Genomic DNA, 20,644 nt, shown 5'->3' on the forward strand with positions numbered 1-20,644 from the left:
TTTCTCTCCTGCTGACTTTTCAAGTGGAAGTCACATGCACATTTGACTTCCCTTCCGACCGCCGACGAACGGTGCTTGCTGCTGACAGACTGACATGCTGTCCTACTATTCATCTTCATCCATAATTATCCACTTCCGCGTCTATTTTCACTGTCTCCCCAAATTATCAGTCAGTCCAGTGCTGTGAAATGGAAGCCCCAACAAGTCACGTCACCACGCACTTTTCCACTTCACCTCAGGGTTGCGCCGGGTCTCTGCGGGTTAGCGGATGCCTGACATGAGAACGTCTGAGAGACGTTCGGCATATGACTGGTCAGCTGAGGTTTCGCTTGGGGGAAGGGAGGCTTTCACATGTCATCCAACTTGGCAACAACAGTTGGAGCGGGCTGCAGGGTCAACACCACACAGAATGGAAATAGCACACAGAGATGTCACAGAAGGCTGCAGAATTTCCAAATTCTGCGAAATTCGATTCGATGCGTGTCAATGTAACGGCACGTGGACGCCAAAGCTTATGGATTTTTTCCTCTTTGAGTACTTGCCGCGCTTCCACGTTGACTTGCACGTGTTAAACATTCGTATTGGAGAATCCCTGATGTTGATCTGTGAACATCACGAATTGTGAAAAAGCTGGCGTATGGGGTTGAGTTATTGTGGCTTTGGATTCAGACTTCAATTCGTGGCTAGATAACTTCTGATTCCTTTTCCTCGTACGCTACATCATACATGAGCTTGATCTCTCGCCCCAGACAGCCTCTCGATGCAACAACCGAAGAGCCCAATGTCAATCTTGTGTAGCCGAATAACCAAGCAAAAAAAAAACACATAACTCCTAATACCCAATGTCAATACCTGTAACACCGAGAACCAATAGGGAAAATGAGAAAGTTTAACATTTGGACGGTGGTCATTCCCTTCTGTAACATCAAAATCCAGAATGGATGACTAGGCACTGCCACGACCACCCACCCACCCATCCACCCACCAACACACGGAGAGCGGTAGCAGCAAGTAATACTTCTAGTAGTAACATTATACAACACTTGTACCAATTTCCGCTGGAAGAACCGTTACAGGTTTTTCAAACAAACCCGATTCTGGAGGCGACTCACGCCTCGTATGTCTTCACCTGGCCTTCTGCGCTCAGGGGTTGAACTGATCCTACCGCCGGTGGCGCGTGGAAGCTCATCCGCTGCCCGTCCGTCAACGCCTCTTGGGCCAACTTGACGCCTTGCTCTCCACCAACCGCAGCGGCCGCCTTGAGTCCTTCTTGAACCTCCCGTACCCGCTTCTTGAATGATAGGCGGTCCAAGAACAACTGCTGGCGCGCGCGCTCGAGTTCTCGCCTCTCGGCTTGCAGGATCGCCTCCATCTCGTTGAAGTACTTGAGCTTCAACTCCATCTTCTCCAATGTCACGTTCACCGCTGCCGATACAAGGCGGGTCATTTCCCTCTCTTCGTGCGAGGCAAGGCCACCGGCTCTCGCTCCCATAGTTGCAAGCGGGATGTTCGCCAAAGCCGATGTCTTGGTTGTTGTGGTGGTTGTGGAAACGGTAGTTGTAGTTGTGGTAGTCTCCTGCCTGATATCCACCTCCATCGAGTCGCCACTCTTCTCCTTCTCCTTGCCCTTATCCTCCGACTCTGTACTTTCAGCCCCACCTTCAAGCTTGTTGCGCAGTCCTTGTTTAAGAAGCTCTGCCGACTTCCCGGCAGCGGCTGCTGTGCTGGCCGGATCCGCAAGGCTGGCGAGAAATCCGACAACAGACATGACCGGGTTGTCAACTTGGCTGAACGGAAGCTGCCCTCCGTGACTGCCCAGCATTTGTAGCCCAACAGGAGCGTCCAACTTCTCGGATTCCAGATACTTGTCCTCAATATCCAGCTGCAGGAACTGCAGCACGCACTCCTCGCGCGTCCTCGTTCCGACGTACTCTGCGATCTCACCCCAGTCATCGTCGTACCTTTCGAGCGCCTCCAAAAGCCTGAGAGTCTCGGCATCGCTCCAGGGCGCATCTCGGTCGAGGATCGAGGTGTATGTCGGATTCTCCATCCTGGTGTAACTGGCGTTGGTTTGGTTGGCTGGAAGACGGCCTTCCAGGTAGCAGCTGGGGCACATGTCGTACTTCGTCTTCGAATTAACATCGGCCTGTGAGCTGTGGTAGTAGATCCGAGTGCAGTCAATGCCGCAGTTGCAGCAAATCACCTTGGCAATAGGTGCCTTGGTAAGGGCATCGGCTTCCGACGCGCCGTTAGCGGCCGGGGTCTCTCCATTGGTCTTGTTCAACTTGTTGTTCTTGGCATTGGCCTCGTAGATGTTGCGTCCCAACTCGAGAGTCTGTTCGTTCTTGGGTACAGGTGTGGCGGTAGCCTTCGCTTCGGTGTCCTTGCTGGGCTTCCCTTCGACGAGGGCAGGGTCCGCAGCGGGCTGCCATGGCTGAAGACCACGAGGGGTGTCGACAATGATCTTGAAATGACCGGTAAAGGGGGGGCCGACATGCGATGGCCGCTGGTCGGCATCAACCTGTTCAACAAGGTCAGCATGGACACAAGGCTAATGGCGGGAAGCGGTAAAAGCTCACTTGGTAGTTGATGAGACCCCACTGTTCAAGGAAAGCATGGACGCGCATGATGGCGCAAACATCACCAGCCAAGTTACGTCTGCAAGCCGTGACAGTGAGGTACTCGTAGGGCACCAGTCGGTAGGTGTCGATCATGAAGTCGCGATAGTCCTTGTATACGGCAGGCGTCTTGCTACGGTTTCTGTTGTTGAAGAACTCTGGCAGCGCTTTCCTCTCGATATTGTGAATTGTGTTCCGATCAAACCAGGTGCTGTAGCTGGGAAGAATAATGGCGTGCGTCTGTGATATGACATGCTCTCGCGCAGCATTGCCGATCTGCTCTTTTGTTTTGGCGACATCGCCGGAGCCTTCGTTGGCGCTGGCGCCATCACCGTTCTGAGCTGTCTCTTCCTTGGGCGCATCACCCATCTCTTCGTCTTCGGGGGCAGTTGCCGCGACGACGGCACCTTCGGAGGCATCTAAAGGAGTGGCGGATGCAGCACCTGGCGCCGGCGTGCTTTCATCTTGTTTGATAGTGGGTTCGGAGCCTTCGCCCATCTGTACATCTGAACGCGCCACAACCGCAGTTAGAAAATGCGCTAAACTGCGAGATCGACATGCGGTAGCCAGGGATGTCTCAAGGGAAATGGGCAGAGACGGGCTTTACCTTCACTCTGGTTGCCAGCGGTGCTGTCTGGCAAAGGTGGCTGTGCTAGAATAGGATTCGCACTTGGCGACGCGCCATTGTTGGGCGTGCCGTAGTTAACGGATCCCTCCTCCATGGCGGCGACGGCGACTAAGATAGCAGGAGGACGAGGTGAGCGAACAAACACGCGGCGGCTGCTCTGGGCTTTGGTCGATGGTGAGGGAGCGGATGAAGATTGACGCAATTGATTTGTATGGCGTTGTGTTTGCTAGTGAAGTTGCAAAGGGCCAATCTCGTATTACAAGGAAATCGAACTCGATGGTTTGGGCCGCAAAAGTATTTGTAGTTGCGATGTGTCTTGTCCGGGGAGGGGGGACTGTTCGTGATGTCGTCGCGTTGGAGAAAATGCAACAAATGAATTTCGCGCCTGGCCACGCAAGGTGAAGTGAATTGGCCCTGCTGCTGAGTTGACAGCAGGCAGGCGTGTGCCCGCCGCAGCTCACCTCAATGCGTCCCTTCAGTTGGCAGGCCAGAGCCAGTGAGAAGGGACCGGTCACGTGAAGATCCGAGAGACCAGCCACTTCCGGATGAGTTTCAGACGGCGTCACCCAGTCTTGACTGAGGCACAAGCCACATTTTACTCTTTTGTTAGCCACATATCCATGGTTTCTCCACATGCCTAGAGGTACCTCTCGTCTAGGTGCACCCGACTGCATGGAAGAATGAATTTCAGCTGGGCTGTTCCCCGCCAAGAAGTTGCCCACCACCCCGCCCGCTTTTGGCCGATAGGTAGTCGCTGTTTCTTTGCTGAAGCTACAAGGGGTTGACCTGCTGTAGCGCTGTGTGCTACCTTAGCGGCCCCGGACCTGGGGGTCGCCATTGCCGTGACCACCTACTTTCAGTTGCATTTTGTCCATACCTCGGGCCGTCACAGGCCTACACGTCGATCCATTGAAGCGTCATTGGCATCGATTCCCGCATTGCTCACCCAGTCACCGGGTCCCCGATCGATCCCCGTTCCCCGTCCTCCGTCCCCCGTCTCCGTTCCTTCGTCGCTCCACAGTCAGTCGCCGAGATCAGATCAACTAGATCTATATTCGACTCCGATACAACTTTCCAGCTCCTCCGACCACTGAACCGCCCTCCGGACGCCGTTCCATCCACATACCCAAATCCATACACAATGTTGTCGGCCGGTGCTCGGGCGTTCTCGGCCCTGACTCGTCCCCGGTTCACTACCGCCTCCACTACCCTCAGATCCCCCGCCGCGCTCCGCAGGTTACTGTCCGCCCTCGCCGTCCTCGAGCAAAGAGATGGCAAGCTCAACCCGGGATCCCTCAGCGCCGTTACCGCGGCCCAGAAGCTCGGTGGTCCCATCCATGCTTTCATCGCCAGCAGCAATGTGAAGGCCGTTGCCGAGGAGGCGGCCAAGGTTGAGGGTGTCGAGAAGGTCATTGCCGTCGAGAACGGCGCCTACGACAAGGTTGGTGGTTATGCGCCCGGCTGTCGTCAGTTTGTGCATCGGTTGACTTAACACGGCGCAACTCGTTTTGTCCAACAGGGCCTCCCCGAGAACTACGCTCCTCTTCTGGTTGAGAACATCAAGAAGGGCGGTTACACCCATATCCTCGCCAGCGCGACCGCTTTCGGCAAGAACCTGATGCCCCGCGTCGCCGCTCTCCTCGACAGCCAGCAGATCTCTGATGTCACCGCCGTCGAGTCCGAGAACACCTTTGTGCGCCCCATTTACGCCGGTAACGCCATTGCGACCGTCGAGTCCACCGACCCCATCAAGATCATCACCGTCCGCGGTACCGCTTTCGCCCCTGCCGCTGTCGGTTCCGGCTCTGCTGCCGTCGAGGATGGTGTCGACCCCAAGGCTGAGAGCACCACTGAGTGGGTTTCCGAGGACCTTGCCAAGTCGGATCGCCCCGATCTCTCGACCGCCGAGAAGGTTGTCTCTGGTGGCCGCGGTCTCAAGTCCAAGGAGGAGTTCGACAAGATCATGCTCCCCCTTGCTGATTCTCTCGGCGCCGCCATTGGTGCTTCCCGTGCGGCTGTCGACAGCGGTTATGCCGACAACAGCTTGCAGGTCGGCCAGACCGGCAAGGTCGTTGCTCCTCAGCTTTACCTCGCTGTTGGTATCTCTGGTGCCATCCAGCACTTGGCGGGTATGAAGGACAGCAAGGTCATTGCTGCCATTAACAAGGACCCCGAGGCACCTATCTTCCAGGTGGCAGACGTTGGCTTGGTTGGTGATTTGTTCGAGAAGGTGCCTGAGCTTACCGAGAAGCTCAAAAGCGCGTAGTCATATCTGTGATATGTATGTTGTATGAAATAAAAAAATGAGAAGAATATGTACAAACCGTTTGGCTAAATAGTATACAACAAAAAAACACTGGATATCCTACAGCCATCCCAGCCAGGCTCAGGGTATCTCACCCCAACGCGCTAAGCCTCTCGTATCTTACCCAAGAACGTTCAGCATCTCCCCCGTCCTCGTGAACTTCTCCCTCGACCTCCCCGTTTCCCTCCCCCGATCCCTCTCCGCCTCATCAATCCTTCTCCAACCCTGCCAATCAACCACCCTCTTGTCATCCCCACTCTTCAGCACTTCACTCTTCACCCCTTCCCATCCATGCACCTTCCGATCCAAATTTAAAAATGACGTCCTGCTCACCCAGTCCTCAATGATCGCATCGGCCGTCGCAAATGCGTTCTCCATCGTCGAAGCAATCACTCCCGTCGGACCTGTCTTGACCCACCCCGCGCAGTACAGCCCGGGAAAACTACCGTGAGACATCTCCGCCCCGCGGGTGCGCTCCTCGTGCTGCACGCGGCCGCGGCCGTCATTGCTGATGATCCCCCGGCGCTCGTCAAAGGGGACGTTGATGTCTGAGAACTCGGGCAGAGGGGTGGATTTGTACCCGATGGATCGGAAGGCTATCGACGAAGGGAGGGTGAGGGTCTCGCCAGTGGGTAGGGCGTAAGCGTTGGGGTCGAAGGGGGATGGTGAGAGGGTGGTACGTTCAAAGGTTGTCGATGCTAGTTGGGTTGATGCGGGAGAGGAAGAAGAAGAAGGGGAGAAGGCCTTGGGAGTTAGGCAAAAGTCGAGAGACCACGACTTGGAGGTTTCAGAGGGTGATTGCGAAGTGGCCGTGGTGCCCTTGGCTAGCATCTCCATCAGCCGGCGCGGGGCGCGGGGAAGGGATTTCAGGTCGGGTGGGAGGAGGGAGGTGTCGACGGGCTGGAAGGACACGTTGGAAAGCTTCATTAGTTCGCGGACCTCCTTGATGGTGAAGGCCGCTTGCATAGGCCCTCTTCTGCCGACGACGTGGACCCGCTTTACCCGGCTTTGGGAGAGGGTTTCGAGCGCGTGTGCGGCGATGTCGGTCTTGCGGAGGACGTCGACGTCCTCGAGGAGCATGCGGGCCACGTCCAAAGCTACGTTGCCTTGGCCGATGACGACGGCTTCCTCACCTTGGGTGAGATCCGGGTTGAGGTTGGCGTGCTGGGGAAGGCCGTTGTACCAGCCGACGAACTCGCGGGCGGAGTAGACGCCCTTTAGCTGGTCCTCGCCGGGGATGCCGAGCTTACGGTCCTGAGCGGCGCCGTAGGCAAAGATGATGGCGTTGTAGTGCCGGAAGAGACTGGCGAGAGGTACAGTGAGGCCATCGGGGTGGTCGGACTTGGTGCCGACGGAGACATTTCCAATGAAGTTGAAATCTGGGGATGAGGCGACTTCTTCAAACTTTTCTTGACAGTTCTGGAAGGTATGTTAGTGTGTTGCCTATTTTAAATCAGGTATGAGACGATGATGCAGGGAGAGAGACTTTGACTTCAGGGTGATCCGGAGCAACACCAAATCTCACTAGGCCGAAGGGCACCGGTAGAGACTCGTACATGTCCACCTTTGTCCCTTGGATCTTGGCCATAAGCTTGTAAGTAGTATAAAAGCCGGCCGGGCCGGAACCAATGACGGCGACCCGGAGGGGATGTTCAGGAGTGGTATGGTGAGCCGGATGCTGAGAGTACATTCGGCGCGGCGCATGTACTTGCGACGGCCATCTTCCGCGCAACCTAAGTGCCCCGGGCTTGACCCGCGCGACAAAAGCCATGTTCAAATATTCAGACAAATTCGTTGGCAAATGATGTAACGAGACGGATGAACTTCTGTTAGGAGTCAAAGCCCAAGCTGTTTGGTCATCAATGGCTCATGTGTCTTGCAGCGCAGATCATCTTGGTGGATAGCCGGGCACGGCGGGAAGGCACGAGGTGACTCGACCGCCCGTGAGTTCGGGTTTTGTGGGTCTCCAAGTCCGGGGAACGTCAAGATCTTTAGCGGATTTCACGGCACCGACCGGAGTTGCGCACCCCCGCTGACAGCTCCATTGCACAGGGTCCCAGGACACCCTTCTTTCAATCCCGTCAAGTCAACGAGGCTCCATTCCTTCATCACCATTTGTGCAATGTATCCCAAGATCTGTACACTGATGGATGATTACCGCAGTTCAAAACCTCCCCCCTCGACCATGTTCCACGAAATGGAAATGATCAAAAGCCATTGGTCGCTGCGGCTTCCATCCGGTCCATGTTGCGACTGGCGCATCCAGCCACCGAACGACGATACGGGCTGAACGGGGTCTGTACCAGGGCGATGACAGGGGTTTTTTGGGGGCATCCAAGCCCATTCGGGCGCCCGGCAGCGCGTACCTGCGCGGTTGCCGAGCCAACAAGGCGCCGATAAGTTTCACTCAGCTTCCAGCCTCCCTCTAAAACTGCGAGCCAAGTTCCGTCGACTTCTTCCTGCAGGGTGGGGGGGAGACACGGAATGGATTTTGACTTGAGAAACCTACCCTGAGGCCCATTGAGCTAGCCCGATTTCTTCAACAGACATGTCGTCACATGGAACCGGAATGATTGTCCGGTAATTCGTCTTTCCATTGCTGAACCACATTTCTTTCCAATACTCGGTGTTTTCAGCATCCAACCTCTAAAACAACAGCAGCGCCATCGCCAAAATGGGAGGCCCCAGCCAACCCTTCCTGTACGATTACGACCCCGTCAGGTACAGTGTTGACGATCGTCTTCCACCAAAACTGTTCGACCCCAAGGCCGTTACAAGAGCAAGCTTCGACAAGCCCAAGCCCAAACCAAAGCCGGACGGCCCGCTTGTCTCGTTCAATGTCCATCCAGAGTATGTAGCTGAAGAATTCCATGCAGTCTTCCATACCCGGGTCTCACTGCAAGGGAGAAATGGTGGCTGTCGGTCGTGAAATACTTCAAGTGCCGGTGACTGACAATAAGTTGCGATTGATCCAGTGCCTTCCCTCCTTCAGAGCGCACTATCAAGAGTTTCCGGCCCATGGGCCCTAGGTCCAAAAGATGGATCATCAGTATGAGGAAGGTTCAGTTGGCCTTTAGGCTGCTTCAGTTCATTGGTGCGGCTGGCTTGCTGGTGATTATGATCATGTTGAACAACATGAAAGATGTGCCCGGCTTGATCATCAGGATTGCGGTATGTAAAGTGTCATCTTGTCCACCACAGACAACATACTAACCATAGTTCGCATGTAGCTTGGTGTCGCCACACTTCACACAGGTTATGGCATTTACCACCTCCGGCGACCTGCCGGTGCGCGGGCGCCAATGTCTACAGCTGCCTACCATTTTGGTGTCATTATTGTCGACATCGCCGCTTGTCTAGTTTATGCATATGGCGTGTATACGATCCGCAAGGATGGCGCTACGTGGGGTACCCTTCTTTCCGACAAGTCGGTGCTTCAGTACTTCATCCCGGCCGTCCAGTACGGACTGATCGGCACCGGCGCACTCCATGTGGTTTCCATCGGTATCTCAATCTTCCTTGCCATCCAGTTCTGGCGCATCTGCAAGATGCCGCCGGATATGAACCCCTTAGAAGATCATCTCACCTCGCGCGCACACAAGAGGAACAAGTCCTCGGTCGTTTCCATCTCGACGTATCTCGACGACGCCAAGCAACCCGGCACAGTCGCTGGTAGTCACCGTGACTCCAGCATTCACAACGGTGACGAGCTCGTCCGCCCACGCGCAATACCCTTCACGCATACCAGGCAGAGCTCTGATTTTTCTGAGCGGTCTTCTGGCAAGCGCGAGTCTCGGGTCACGGTAGACCTCCCACACCGCCAATACCAAATTACACCCGGCAACTCACCACGCAGTTCTATGCCTCCTCGGTCCTCCTATCACGGCTCCTATTCCGACCAGGTCCCATTCGCCAGCCGGGGTGCTGCTAACCCCCGCGACAGCTTCGCTTCCAGTCGACCTAACACCTCGTACAACAAGGGCGAGCAGTTAACCGCCTCCCCTACCTCCATGTCCCCAACCAAACCACTCCCACAGTCACAAAAGCCACGCGGCGGCAAGTTCCAAGAAACCTGGTATACCACCGAGTCCCTCTTCAACCGCACCCACGAGCGCAACCGCACCATGAAGGAGGCCCAAAAGAACGGCGGCGGCGGCGCCAACAATAACAACAAGCGCGGCAACCGCGCCTACGAAGCCCTAACCAGTTACTACGACACTCACGACTCCGACGACGATCATCAGCATTTGCAACTGCAACAGAGCCCCTACTCTCCTCCTCGTTCCGGGGCAGCAGCCCGAGACAACCACAAATTGGGCTACCGAAACAGCCATGACGACGACGACATTGATCTCGCAGACCTGCACCCCAACCCCTTGCGCTCCAACCCTTCTTCGCCGACTCTGCTTATCGACTCGGAGCTGGGGCCAGAAAGGTCGATCACCCCCTTCAGCCGCTTGCGCGAGTCCATTCTTCGTCCGTTGAATTTGAACCCGTTGAATATCAAAAAAGTCCGCCAACCTCCGAAAACCCAACATCTTCAACCAGACAGCCAGGAACCAATGAGGAACCGCGATTCCTCCATTCAACCCGAGGCTTTGTTTTCTACTGCTGCCGTGTCCGGCGGCGGAGGAGGAGGAGGAGGAGGAGGAGGAGCAAAGCCCTACGATCCTAGTACCTCTGACATACCTTCGACTTTGCTTGCAGGCCACCCTGCTAATTACCGGGTGGTTTCTTCTGGCCATGACTACGATTTCAGTTATAGCGGAGCAGGAGCAGGTAGGCAGAGACATGTCAGTGGGAAGGTGGCTGAGGAGGGCATGGCTGGTGGGTTTGGCTTTTCGGAGGATATAACGGAGGGAGGGAGGCAGGATAAGAAGAGGCTGACAGTTACCAATGCTTAGTGGGCATGATAGTAAGTTGGATGCCTACTTGGATTCAAGAAGGATGATTTCTGTGGATGATGAACGAATGATTACGTTGTTGGAATGATGTCCTGATGAAGATGGATTATTCCAGCGGTTTTTCTGCGTATAGCTAGCAGGTTCTGGAGTTCAAGGGATGATGGGTTTTCGATTTTCAAAGGCATGATATCACTGTTACGAAAAGCTGAGCGTGGCGCATTGTGTGTCTTGGTAGTTAGGTCTATAAAGTTCCGAAAGTTCCAACCCAGATAGTCGTTCTATGTCTATACGTTCCCTAAAGGTCATAACCATCCACTCTTTCCCGTATCCCCATTATCTTTGTGACAACCTCTCTAGCCGTTAGGTATGATCGAGTCAACCCGCCGTCACGTCTCTAACTCCATCATCATCACAAAAAGCTCTCATAACAATCCAACCCTCTCCATATACCCACTCAACCTCTCCTTCACCCTCTCCCCATTCCACGTCTCTCTCCCTTCCACATCCATCCCCAGCTCCGGTACTCCCACCTGCTCAATGGCAAAACTCGCTGCCACGCTGCCCCACGCACACGCCTCCTCGATGCTCTTTCCCCTCGCCAACGCCACCGCCAGCCCACCCAGGAACGTGTTCCCACCTCCCGTGGGATCGACGACCTTTGTGGCGTCCGTATGGTAAGCGGGTAGCCACCTCTCGATCCCCGAATCGGCCTCGATCCCCTCCTCGACATCGAAACGACCGAACGGGTCATCCTCATTATTCCGGTCTTCCATATCTTGCAAAAGTCCGGCGAAGAGAGACATCATGTCTGTGTCGTGCTGTAGACCGCCGTGGAAGTTTCGGGCGTCCAGCCCTACCTTCATCTTCTTCTTCTTTCCAATTTTCATAGGTGGCTGTTTCCTCCTTCGCCCCCCATTCTTAGCAACATAGCACCCCTTCTCCCCGGCCCTGACCACCAGCGTGTACGTCGTCAGCGGCATGCTAGCCAGCAGCTGTTCGCAGTTTCGCTCGACTTGCTCGACGCTGATCTCGCCCGTTTCCGGGTCGAGGCCGTCGGTGCCCATGAACCCGGCTAGCTCGGCGTGGTTGGGGCTGCAGATGTCGACCAGGGGGAGGGCGTTGGTGCAGTTTAGTAACTCAAAGGGGGTGCAGAGATCGGGGACTGGTTCCCAGATTATTAAGGGGCGGGTGTAGGCGTTGGGGTCGTTGGTGTCGTCATCAACTTCGTCGCAATCGTCGTCGTTGTCGTTATTGTTGTTGTTCTTGTTGGAGGCGGCAGCAGCAAGTCGGGCTTCGCGCTTGCGAAGGGTGATGATCTCCTCCACCAACTCTTTGCAGCGGTTAGGGCTGCAGACCATGTGCACAGCTTTAGCCTTCAACAAGGGGGTTCCGACCAAGTCGGCGGCCGTTAGTCGTTTCTTGGGGGTGGTGTACTTGAATTCGCGGCGCTCCGAGGAGCCGACGTAGCCGTTCCAGCCGCGGGTGGTGAGCCGGGTCGGGTCATGGCGGAAGACGGCCGAGGTGGACCAGCCGGTGATGAGATCAGTGATGGCCTGGGGGAAGTCGGAGCCCTGATCCACGATCCAGCCCACGGTGCGGGAGAGGTCCGGAGCTGGAGAGAAGAGGCGGGCGCCGAGGGCGGAGTAGGAGCCGGCGCCTCCTAAGACGTTGGTTGATGGAGGACGGGGCGGAGGGTATTCGATTTCATCTGAAGGGGTGCTTAGTTGGTGCCTGGTTGTGGTTCCTGGGCACTTACCAATGATGAACATGCCGAGGGTGACAAAGTCTATTATTGAGGGAGTGTCGTTGATATCTTGCCATTCTGAGCTCTCGTCCGAGGCTTTGTCAACATCGTCTGGACTCTGGCCGGACACTTCCGGGTTGCCGTTATTGTCTCCCATATTGTTCTCTGTGGTGATTGTGTAGGATCAATCAATTGTAAGGGACGCTTGAAAGGAATGTATGCGAGTACGACCCGGCACACGGCCAGGCGATGATAGACAACAAGTGGGAATGGGCTATGTAAGTGAGTGACACTGAAAGGGGTTATGAGAGTGAGACACAGATGGAGGGATGAAGATTGGAAAGATGGACGCGTATCAATGTAGATAGTGATGTGGCTACTGGCTAGGCTACCTCTATTGCTAGTCTGCTATTTCTGCCTGACCATCAGGCGGCATAAAGCATAAGGAGCCTGATGTTTTGATAACTCGACATCTTATTAGCTAGAATCAGCTATTTGGGGTAGGTTTTTCACTGCGAGGCGTAGGAATGGAGAAAGGGAACGGACCCGCGGGACGGGAGTTTATGGGATCGATCCTGTCATCTCGATCCTTGATGCCTTGAACGACTGCTTGTGCAGATACCTACTCATGTCTAATCTTCAGCATCAGCTTGACTGTTCTCGTATATACACAGCTAAACAAGCAACGAGCTTCTGAACGAAGAGAGTGCTTGTTGTTGATTCAGTTGCAGTAGCACGATGTGACTTCAGTTGTTGTTGTTGTTTATGCTCGGTGGGGTGCTAACTCATATATGAGGCGTGGATGGTGCCTGTACGCCCAGCGGGTTTTTAGTGGCCGTGCACTCTAGTCTACACTAGTGCAGAGTCGTGAGAGCGGCCAGCAAGGTGTTCGTTCTTGTTGGAGGATGATGTCCCGAAACGCGTAATTTTAAACGATGGATGAGACGACCCACCATGACCCCACTATGAAGCTATCGTGGGGAAGCAGCTCATCACCTACGTCTAGCGTGCTGCGTCTACAGAAGGTGTGCCCCGTACACTGTGGCCGCCCGTAGTGTACAAGCATGGCAGGCGCCAGGGGCAGATGCTAGGTAGGGGTTGTGTGACGAGGGGTTCCAATCGACGAGTTGTCAGCCCGGACCGTCAACCTTCAGACATCCCATGTCCCAGCACAGCAGATCTTGGGGCACCTAACTACACCTTCCCCGACCTCCTCCTTGTCCAAGTTTCGGCACTCTTTTCTTCCTCTTTCTCCATCTAGCGATATCTTCTTATTTCTTGTAAATTATACGGTTCAGCGAAAAGGGTAAGTGCTTCTCATCAAGATATCCAGGACGATACCTTCCCTCTGTTTCAACGAGCCCTCTTCCACCGGAGGTATCCGGGTCTACCCACGGCACTCTCTTCACATCATCATCAAGGCAGGATCGCTAATACCGCAAGCTGGCACCGACAGTTCTAATAACAGAGTACACCTTGCTCCTTCCAACTTCTATATAACTCGACAGCGAAGCCTACTACGTTTCCAAAGTCCCGTCTAAGGGACCATCATAATCACAATGGCGACCAACAATATGCACAACTTGGTCACCTTGATCAAGAGGTACGCTTCAGCTTTCTTTACCGCAACTTGATATCGCCACACGTACGAATAGTTGCTTTCTTCTACAACACCCGCATTGCCCATTATTTTACCTGGCGCTTCCTTAGCCATGCCGATTCCATGGGAGCCGCTCTGCGGCTAGGACGACGAGGAGCCAATCCCCGAGTAAGGAATGCGCCAGGAAGATCGGCGCAAAGCGAAAAAAAAAAAAAAAAAAAAAAAAAAAAAAAAAAAAAAAAAAAAAAAAAGACTACGAGTGAATAGTGGTCAAGGCACATTGCTAAGTACTTGCGCAGACTTGAGGCGGCCACCCTCCGTCTGGAGGATATGGCTTCGTCCACCATCCCCCCTATTGGCTCCCAGGCCGTCATTGAGCCGGCTTCCTCCGCCCCCTCCGCCCCCGCGTCCACTGCTGTGTCCACTCCGGCACCCGCTGCCGCAGTACCAATTCCCGAACCTGTCGAGAAGTTCGACGAGTTCTTGAACCAAACTGTTCAGAAATATGTCAAGACCAGCAATCTTATCGGTGGCTTGGTTGCTGAGCAGGTACCTATCCTGCACAGTTCTGGATCTATTTTGTGGGCAGAGAGCGAGAAGTTGACCGTTTTAATTAGGCTACGAGTGTCCTCAAGGGATTTGTCGAGACGCGCAAGTTCCTGCTCGCCGCCTCCCAGTCTAAGAAGCTCGACATGAACTCGGTCGATTTCCAGGAGGCTATCAAACCTATCAGCGAGGCCATCCAGGCCACTCAGGAAATCAAGGACAAGAACCGCGGTTCTCCCTTCTTCAACCACCTCGGCATGGTGGCCGATGGAATCATGCTCCTCGCTTGGATCACTGTTCAGTCTAGGCCTGACAAGCTCATTGATGAAAGCCTGTCATCTGCCGAATACCTGGGCAACAGAGTCATGCAGGCAAACAAAAACACTGATCCCCAGCATACAGAATGGGTCAAGACCTTCTACCAGATCTTCAAAGACTTGTCGGAATATGCCAAGGATTACTACAACAACGGCATTGTGTGGAACCCCAACGGCAAGTCTTACAAGGAGGTCGTCCAGTGTCTTGACTCCGGCAGCGCTCCCTCGGCACCTGCCGCGTCTCCAGCCCCATCCGGAGGAGCTCCTCCTCCGCCCCCTCCTCCTCCTGGACCTCCTCCGGTGCTCAAGATTAATGAGCAGAAGGCGGAACCGGCCCAACCGGGTGGTTTCAGTTCCGTCATGTCTGAGCTCAACAAGGGCGAAGCAGTTACAAAGGGTCTCAAGAAGGTCGACAAGTCGCAGATGACACACAAGAACCCTTCCCTCAGGGCAGGATCAACCGTTCCCGACGGACCAGCGGCACGGTCCAAGAGCCCTGCGCCCCCTGGAACCAAGCCGCCCAAGCCTGAGAGTATGCGTGCCAAGAAACCTGCAAAGAAGGCTCTCGAGGGCAACAAGTGGATTATTGTAAGTTCTCCAGCCGGACATTTGTGGTGTAAATTCAAGTTTTTTTTGACAGTGCTTTAGGAAAACTACGATGCTGCCGCTGGCAACGTCGAGATCGAGGCCTCCATTTCCCAGTCCATCCTCATCAGCAGGTGTAATGAAGTCGTCATCGTCGTCAAGGGCAAGGCCAACGCTGTCAACATCGACAACTGCGACAAGGTGTCGCTTATTGTGGACACTCTTGTCTCTACTGTCGACGTTGTCAGGTCCAAGAACTTCCAGCTCCAGGTCAACGAGACGATTCCCACTGTGCTTTTGGATCAAGTCGAGCAAGCCACAATCTGGCTGAGCAAGGAGAGCATCTCGACAAGGGTGTTCCAGAGCAAGACGGACAACGTCAACATCATGGTTGTGGACGAGAACGACGACTCCAAGGAGCTTCCTCTTCCTTCCCAAATCTGCTCGTACTACGATCCCGAGAAGAAGGAGCTTATCAGCGAGATCGTTTCTCACTGTGGTTAATTCATGTTTGGTCGCTGCTTCGTCGAGATTGTCGGGAAAAGGGAGTAGCTTGATGCGAGGTGGCGTTTGGTTTTGATCGTGAGCGTTGTTGTCACATATTCTCCAATTTACATAATAGCACGCCCTGGTTTGAATATTGGTGGATGGCATGTTCTGAAGCGAGCGTGAAATCATCTTCAATCCCGCAGGTATGCCGACTTGACAGTGCCCGTCATCATTTCCAAGAACTATATCATCTCATGACGTTCCTATTTCAATTGAAAAAACGCCCAACTCCTTTGCCTATCAATGACAAAACTTGGCTGTTTATGGCATGCCTCTCTGTCTAAACCATATCCGTCATAGTACTTTTCTCATCCATATCTATGACCCACCTAAAATCATTTCTACCTGTTTCCTAAACACAGCATCAACTCGGTTTTTTAACCTTTCCGGTCCGCCAGACTAGATCTTGTACACTAGCTGACCATCGGTATACCTATCATCAAACAGCGTTAGCATCATTCCTCGACATCATCACACTTCACAATATCAAGCGAAGGGTAACTCACATCAACTGATTCCGTTCCGTCATCTCCCTCAGCGCCTGCAGCGCCTCCTCCTTCTCAAACCTTTGTTCACCACCTCTCCTGCCTCCAGGGATCTTCTCATTAACAGCCTTGATCAGCTCATCCACATCCGCCGCATCGTCCTCGAAAAGTCCCGAGTTCAACAACGGACCGAGCGCCCGACGGAAAACGTCAAGACGGTGCTCGCTTATTGGTGCTGGCTCTTCATCTTCTTCCTCTTCCTCCTCCTCTTCCTCCTCTTGGTTTTCTGGGGCAGCTTCGCCGTCGACGTCCATTTCTTCGTCTTCATCGACATTGAGGTTGGCGGCTCCGGAGGCAAGTTCTTCTTCTTCGTCATCTTGGTTATGAGCGGTGCGACGAGATGATCGTTGGGAGCGAGTGGAGCGAAGTTGCGAGGCGGGAAGGGAAGAGGCGAAGGATGGTTGTGAGTCGCCGGTTGTGCGAGAAGATCTTGTTGAGCGGCGAGGGGTGGCGTCGTAGATGTCTTCTTCCTCTTCTGCTCCTTGGGTTTCTTCTTCCTCTCCGCCGGGAGTGCCGTTGGCGTTTGCGGAGGAGGAAGAAGCGCCATTGGCGGGAGTGCGTCGGCTGGCGCGTTGGGAAGCGCGGGAAGCGCGAGAAGCTCTGGCAGCGCTGGAGCGGGCTGTGGTGGTTTGAGTTGCCACGTCGCCGTCATCGTCATCAGAGTCGTCAGAGTCGGAGGACATGCCATCCTCGCCCTCGGCGGGCCGGGTCTTTCTGCGCTTCTTGCGCGACTCGTCCTGGACCACCTCCTTGAAAAGGGCGAAGCGGAGGATGGACTCGGCAGCGGCGGCGTCGCGCTCCTCGACGCGGTTGGACAGGCGTGCCTTGGCGTGGGCGGTGGCCAGACGGATGAGCGTCTCGAGCGTACGGACCGTCATGGGCGACGTCTTGCGCTGGTTGCCCTCCATGTCGTCGTTGCGCAGGCCGACGTAGATGTCAGCAATGCGGTCCGAAGCCTCCTGCGTCAGTACCGGCTTGATGCGCGTCTTGGCGTATTGAATATACTTCTTCATGAAGGGGATACTAAGGATCTCGGGCTTCTTGTTGGCAGACCCGCGGCCGCTGGGTACCTTGATTCCGGCGTGCAGCATGGCATCGTACTTTTCCCACATCTCGGTGGGCTTTTGGGACTCGGATTGCCCGTTGAGGGCGACGTTGAGGGCCTGACCGGCGTTCTCGCGCACAGGAGCACCCTCCTCGGTGCCGGGTTGGCGGTAGCGGTGCATGCGAAGGACGTGCTCGGATACCTGTCGGTCACGGGTGTCCTCGATGTCGTCGGTGACGACGAAGAGAAGATCGAAACGCGACAGGAGGGAGTCGGGCAAGGCGATGTTCTTGTGAGGGTCCTTGTGTGTGTCGTACTGTCCAAAGATAGGGTTGGCCGCGGCGATAACACTGCAACGGGCGTTAAGGGAGGTGTGAATACCGGCCTTGGCAATGGTAACAGTTTGCTGTTCCATGACTTCGTGGATGGCAACACGATCGATGTCTGACATCTTGTCGAACTCATCGATACAGACGACGCCACGGTCAGCCATAACCATGGCACCAGCCTCCAGACGACGCTCGCCAGTCTCCTTATCGGATGTGACAGCAGCAGTCAAACCAACACCGGAAGAACCACGACCAGTCGTGGCGATTGCCAATGGAGCAGTGTTGAGGACGAAACGAAGGAGCTGCGACTTGGCTGTGGAAGGATCACCGACCATCAGGATGTTGATGTCACCTCTCAAATGTGTACCGTTCTCCAAGTTCTTCTCCATGCCGCCCAGCAGCATAAGCAGGATAGCCTTCTTGATGTAATCATGTCCGTAGATACTGGGAGCCAGTGACTGCGAAAGCAACTCGAAAACTTTTGGCTTCTTGGAAATCTTGTTGATATTGCGGATATCGGTGTCGGTAATGGTAGCTGTAGCCACCCCACCACCCGACTTGGAGGAAAGCAGGACGATGTTGTTGGCGAGAATGACCGTCTTAAACAGGGCGCTATTGTGGTTTGTGTTTCTGTTGCCCAACGTCCGGAAAATGCCGACGAGCTGGATACGGTCGCCAGGCTTGACGCGGTCTACCAGGTCATCGTCGAGAATGACATCGACGCCTCGGGGCAGCTGACCAGCAGGTGCCCTCTCCGGCATTTCCTGGATGGAAATGGTCTGGTGATCGCGGTAGGTCGAAAAGCCGTATTCGGTCTCGAGCGGGTTGCCCTCCTCGTCTTCGCGCGGGTAGACGCTGTTGGTGACAATGCCGTTTGTCATGGTCTGGTCGCGGTACTCGCGGTAGTGGAAGGTCTTCTTGGCTTCGCTGTAGTGTACACTCTTGACAACCTTGGGGCGGATCAGGGATGTCCTTGTTACGATGCCCTCAATCGAGACCATATTGTTGAGGTGTTGGGAGGACAGTGTCCTGGGGTTGCAGGTGTGTAGACCAAAGCTTCCAGCCCAGGCACAATAGTATAAGACGTCGGCGTCTATTTGATCGGGGCGGGCCTGGGGGACGGTGCTGACGATGGTCTTGAGCGCATGGTTGAAGGCGAGGGTCCAGTTGAAGGGATCGGTAAGTAGACCCTCGGCCATCTCAGAGCTGTGATCGCGGACATGATCGATGTTGACGACGAGTCTCCTTTGGTTCTTCTGGAGCATCAACACAATGTCTGGTCTGTAGCTTCGCTGATGCTGGTCATCTGTAGATAAGGTTCGCCATTAGTTTTGTCCCATGCTTCGGCTGTAAACAAAGGGCCAGCGCCAGCGTCAAGCTTCGACGTACGAGGATCAAGGAACTCCTGGGCCTGGCGCACGCGGTCGCGTACGGCCTCGTCGCGGAGGGCGTTGTAATCCATCTTGAAAGTATTAATCCAAAGAACAACTCTTCAAGCCAGTGTCACAGACGGGAAACAAAGGTAACACGGGTTCGGACGCGGAGTAAGGGTAGTCGTTGTGGCCTCCGTTCTTGTCGTCCAAAAAGGTTGCTGGAGGGGAATGGAAGAGTCGCGATGTTTTGTTTAGGCGCATGCGCTTCGCCTTGCGGAGCCGCCACGGAAAAGTGACAAAACGAAACGATGCGATTTTAAGTGGAAAACGCGTCGACGACACGCGAGTCGCGCTAAACCCCTTGCTTCAGACAGGGGGCTTAATTGACACAAGCGGGGCTGTACCTGATACCGTTATTACCCACAATTACCATCAAGAAGCGTGTAATTTCCAGTATCTAACCACCTACACCAGACCTCGGCCCTTCAGACTTAGTTTCCAGGTTACATTTGCTATCGATAACAAAACCTCCACGAAGATTGTACATTTCAGGTCAATGTGCACATGCTTGACCTCTTCTAACTGTACGTCTCGGCCTTTTGAACTTGACCAGCGTCCATGTCTGGTTCGACTGAGTGTCTTCAAGGCTTTGGTTCTCCGCATGGCCTTTGATCCTCAGCGAGCAAGCCCATGTTGTGTTGCCCCGAAAACGAGAAGAGAAAGAACAGCAACTTCAAGGTGGCCTGGAAACCTCAGTAGTGTAGTGTCGTTGGTCACTAGCGTGTGTACCTCGCATACATGTGTGCCTCCCAGCCTTTAAATTACAAGTTCATACTTCGTAGTTGTGCTATGCTTTGTGTTAGCAGTTGAAGTATGGCCATAGGACAACATCTGTTTGGTGCTGTTAAGTGGACAAGATGGGTGAAACGAAATGATTGTTACCAAGTGTGAAATGGGAAAGACGCCGTGAGTGTCTCAATGTTACTTGATCCACTCTTTGGATTCTCCAACCCATAAGCCAACGCAGGGCTTTCGCAGCTTCACTGGTATCAATGTTACTATGAGCCTAAGCGTCCAAGTACTCGAGCAAGACCGACCCCAGTCGGGTGATGATTCTCGACGGCTCCAAGCGCGAGCGAGAGTGTGCCATCCTGAGCTCCCCATGATCATTGTCTCCCCTGCTGCGTCGTTCACATGCTACATCAACTTTCACCGGTCCGATAGACATTGCTCCTAGCCGGCGTTTACTGCCCCACATCCGTTCTTCTCACGGCAGTCATGTTTGAGGTTCCGCTCAACAACTGCAACGGCTGAATGCATCCTTTGGTTCCTTGATTTTCCCGTGGTTTTCGTACCCGACTAAAGCCCATCACTATCGGGATTCTACCGTAAAATGTTTTGTGTTTGTTGCTTCGACTTCCCGACTGTTCACTTGAGCCGTCATTACCCGCTTGCAGAGATGGCTATGGCAAGTCAGGGTCATCAACTTTATGCCGTTTGCCATTACCCTCATACTGCATCGACTCTCTCCTGTGGCTCTGGTCGTACGATTTCTT

At 54.4% G+C, this 20,644-nt stretch overlaps 7 protein-coding genes across 7 annotated transcripts; 3 read left to right on the top strand and 4 right to left on the bottom strand.

Moving 5' to 3' along the window:
* Positions 1-613: 613 nt before the first annotated feature.
* On the bottom strand, positions 614-3,716 carry B0T23DRAFT_364768 (uncharacterized protein). The gene is made up of 3 exons (XM_062836353.1): positions 3,226-3,716; positions 2,580-3,124; positions 614-2,521 (listed from the first exon to the last, which is right to left on the bottom strand). The coding sequence occupies exons 1-3, from the start codon at positions 3,338-3,340 to the stop codon at positions 1,109-1,111; spliced, it is 2,073 nt and encodes a 690-aa protein (XP_062690295.1). The 5' UTR covers positions 3,341-3,716; the 3' UTR covers positions 614-1,108.
* Positions 3,717-4,236: 520 nt separating this feature from the next.
* Positions 4,237-5,592, top strand: B0T23DRAFT_223757 (putative electron transfer flavoprotein alpha chain precursor). The gene is made up of 2 exons (XM_062833775.1): positions 4,237-4,687; positions 4,766-5,592. The coding sequence occupies exons 1-2, from the start codon at positions 4,388-4,390 to the stop codon at positions 5,510-5,512; spliced, it is 1,047 nt and encodes a 348-aa protein (XP_062690296.1). The 5' UTR covers positions 4,237-4,387; the 3' UTR covers positions 5,513-5,592.
* B0T23DRAFT_223775 (uncharacterized protein) lies at positions 5,592-7,433 on the bottom strand. Its single transcript, XM_062833776.1, has 2 exons — positions 7,038-7,433; positions 5,592-6,970 (listed from the first exon to the last, which is right to left on the bottom strand). The coding sequence occupies exons 1-2, from the start codon at positions 7,320-7,322 to the stop codon at positions 5,672-5,674; spliced, it is 1,584 nt and encodes a 527-aa protein (XP_062690297.1). The 5' UTR covers positions 7,323-7,433; the 3' UTR covers positions 5,592-5,671.
* A 445-nt stretch (positions 7,434-7,878) lies between these two features.
* Positions 7,879-10,667, top strand: B0T23DRAFT_387437 (uncharacterized protein). Its single transcript, XM_062837683.1, has 3 exons — positions 7,879-8,401; positions 8,527-8,722; positions 8,782-10,667. Exons 1-3 carry the CDS (start codon positions 8,226-8,228, stop codon positions 10,453-10,455), a joined length of 2,046 nt encoding a protein of 681 aa, XP_062690298.1. The 5' UTR covers positions 7,879-8,225; the 3' UTR covers positions 10,456-10,667.
* On the bottom strand, positions 10,668-12,574 carry B0T23DRAFT_387439 (Ribokinase-like protein). Its single transcript, XM_062837684.1, has one exon. The coding sequence runs from the start codon at positions 12,354-12,356 to the stop codon at positions 10,878-10,880; it is 1,479 nt and encodes a 492-aa protein (XP_062690299.1). The 5' UTR covers positions 12,357-12,574; the 3' UTR covers positions 10,668-10,877.
* A 1,184-nt stretch (positions 12,575-13,758) lies between these two features.
* On the top strand, positions 13,759-15,751 carry B0T23DRAFT_407342 (adenylate cyclase associated N terminal-domain-containing protein; the record flags this gene model as incomplete). The annotated part of the gene is made up of 5 exons (XM_062839179.1): positions 13,759-13,802; positions 14,099-14,336; positions 14,366-14,398; positions 14,435-15,250; positions 15,311-15,751. 5 exons carry the CDS (start codon positions 13,759-13,761, stop codon positions 15,749-15,751), a joined length of 1,572 nt encoding a protein of 523 aa, XP_062690300.1.
* Positions 15,752-16,060: 309 nt separating this feature from the next.
* On the bottom strand, positions 16,061-19,386 carry B0T23DRAFT_223851 (putative subunit of pre-replication complex). Its single transcript, XM_062833777.1, has 3 exons — positions 19,105-19,386; positions 16,303-19,021; positions 16,061-16,229 (listed from the first exon to the last, which is right to left on the bottom strand). The coding sequence occupies exons 1-3, from the start codon at positions 19,175-19,177 to the stop codon at positions 16,196-16,198; spliced, it is 2,826 nt and encodes a 941-aa protein (XP_062690301.1). The 5' UTR covers positions 19,178-19,386; the 3' UTR covers positions 16,061-16,195.
* Between the last annotated feature and the right edge of the window lie 1,258 nt (positions 19,387-20,644).

The sequence above is a fragment of the Neurospora hispaniola genome (genome assembly GCF_033458365.1).
Source record: "Neurospora hispaniola strain FGSC 10403 chromosome Unknown B0T23scaffold_7, whole genome shotgun sequence".
NCBI classification, from domain to species: domain Eukaryota; kingdom Fungi; phylum Ascomycota; class Sordariomycetes; order Sordariales; family Sordariaceae; genus Neurospora; species Neurospora hispaniola.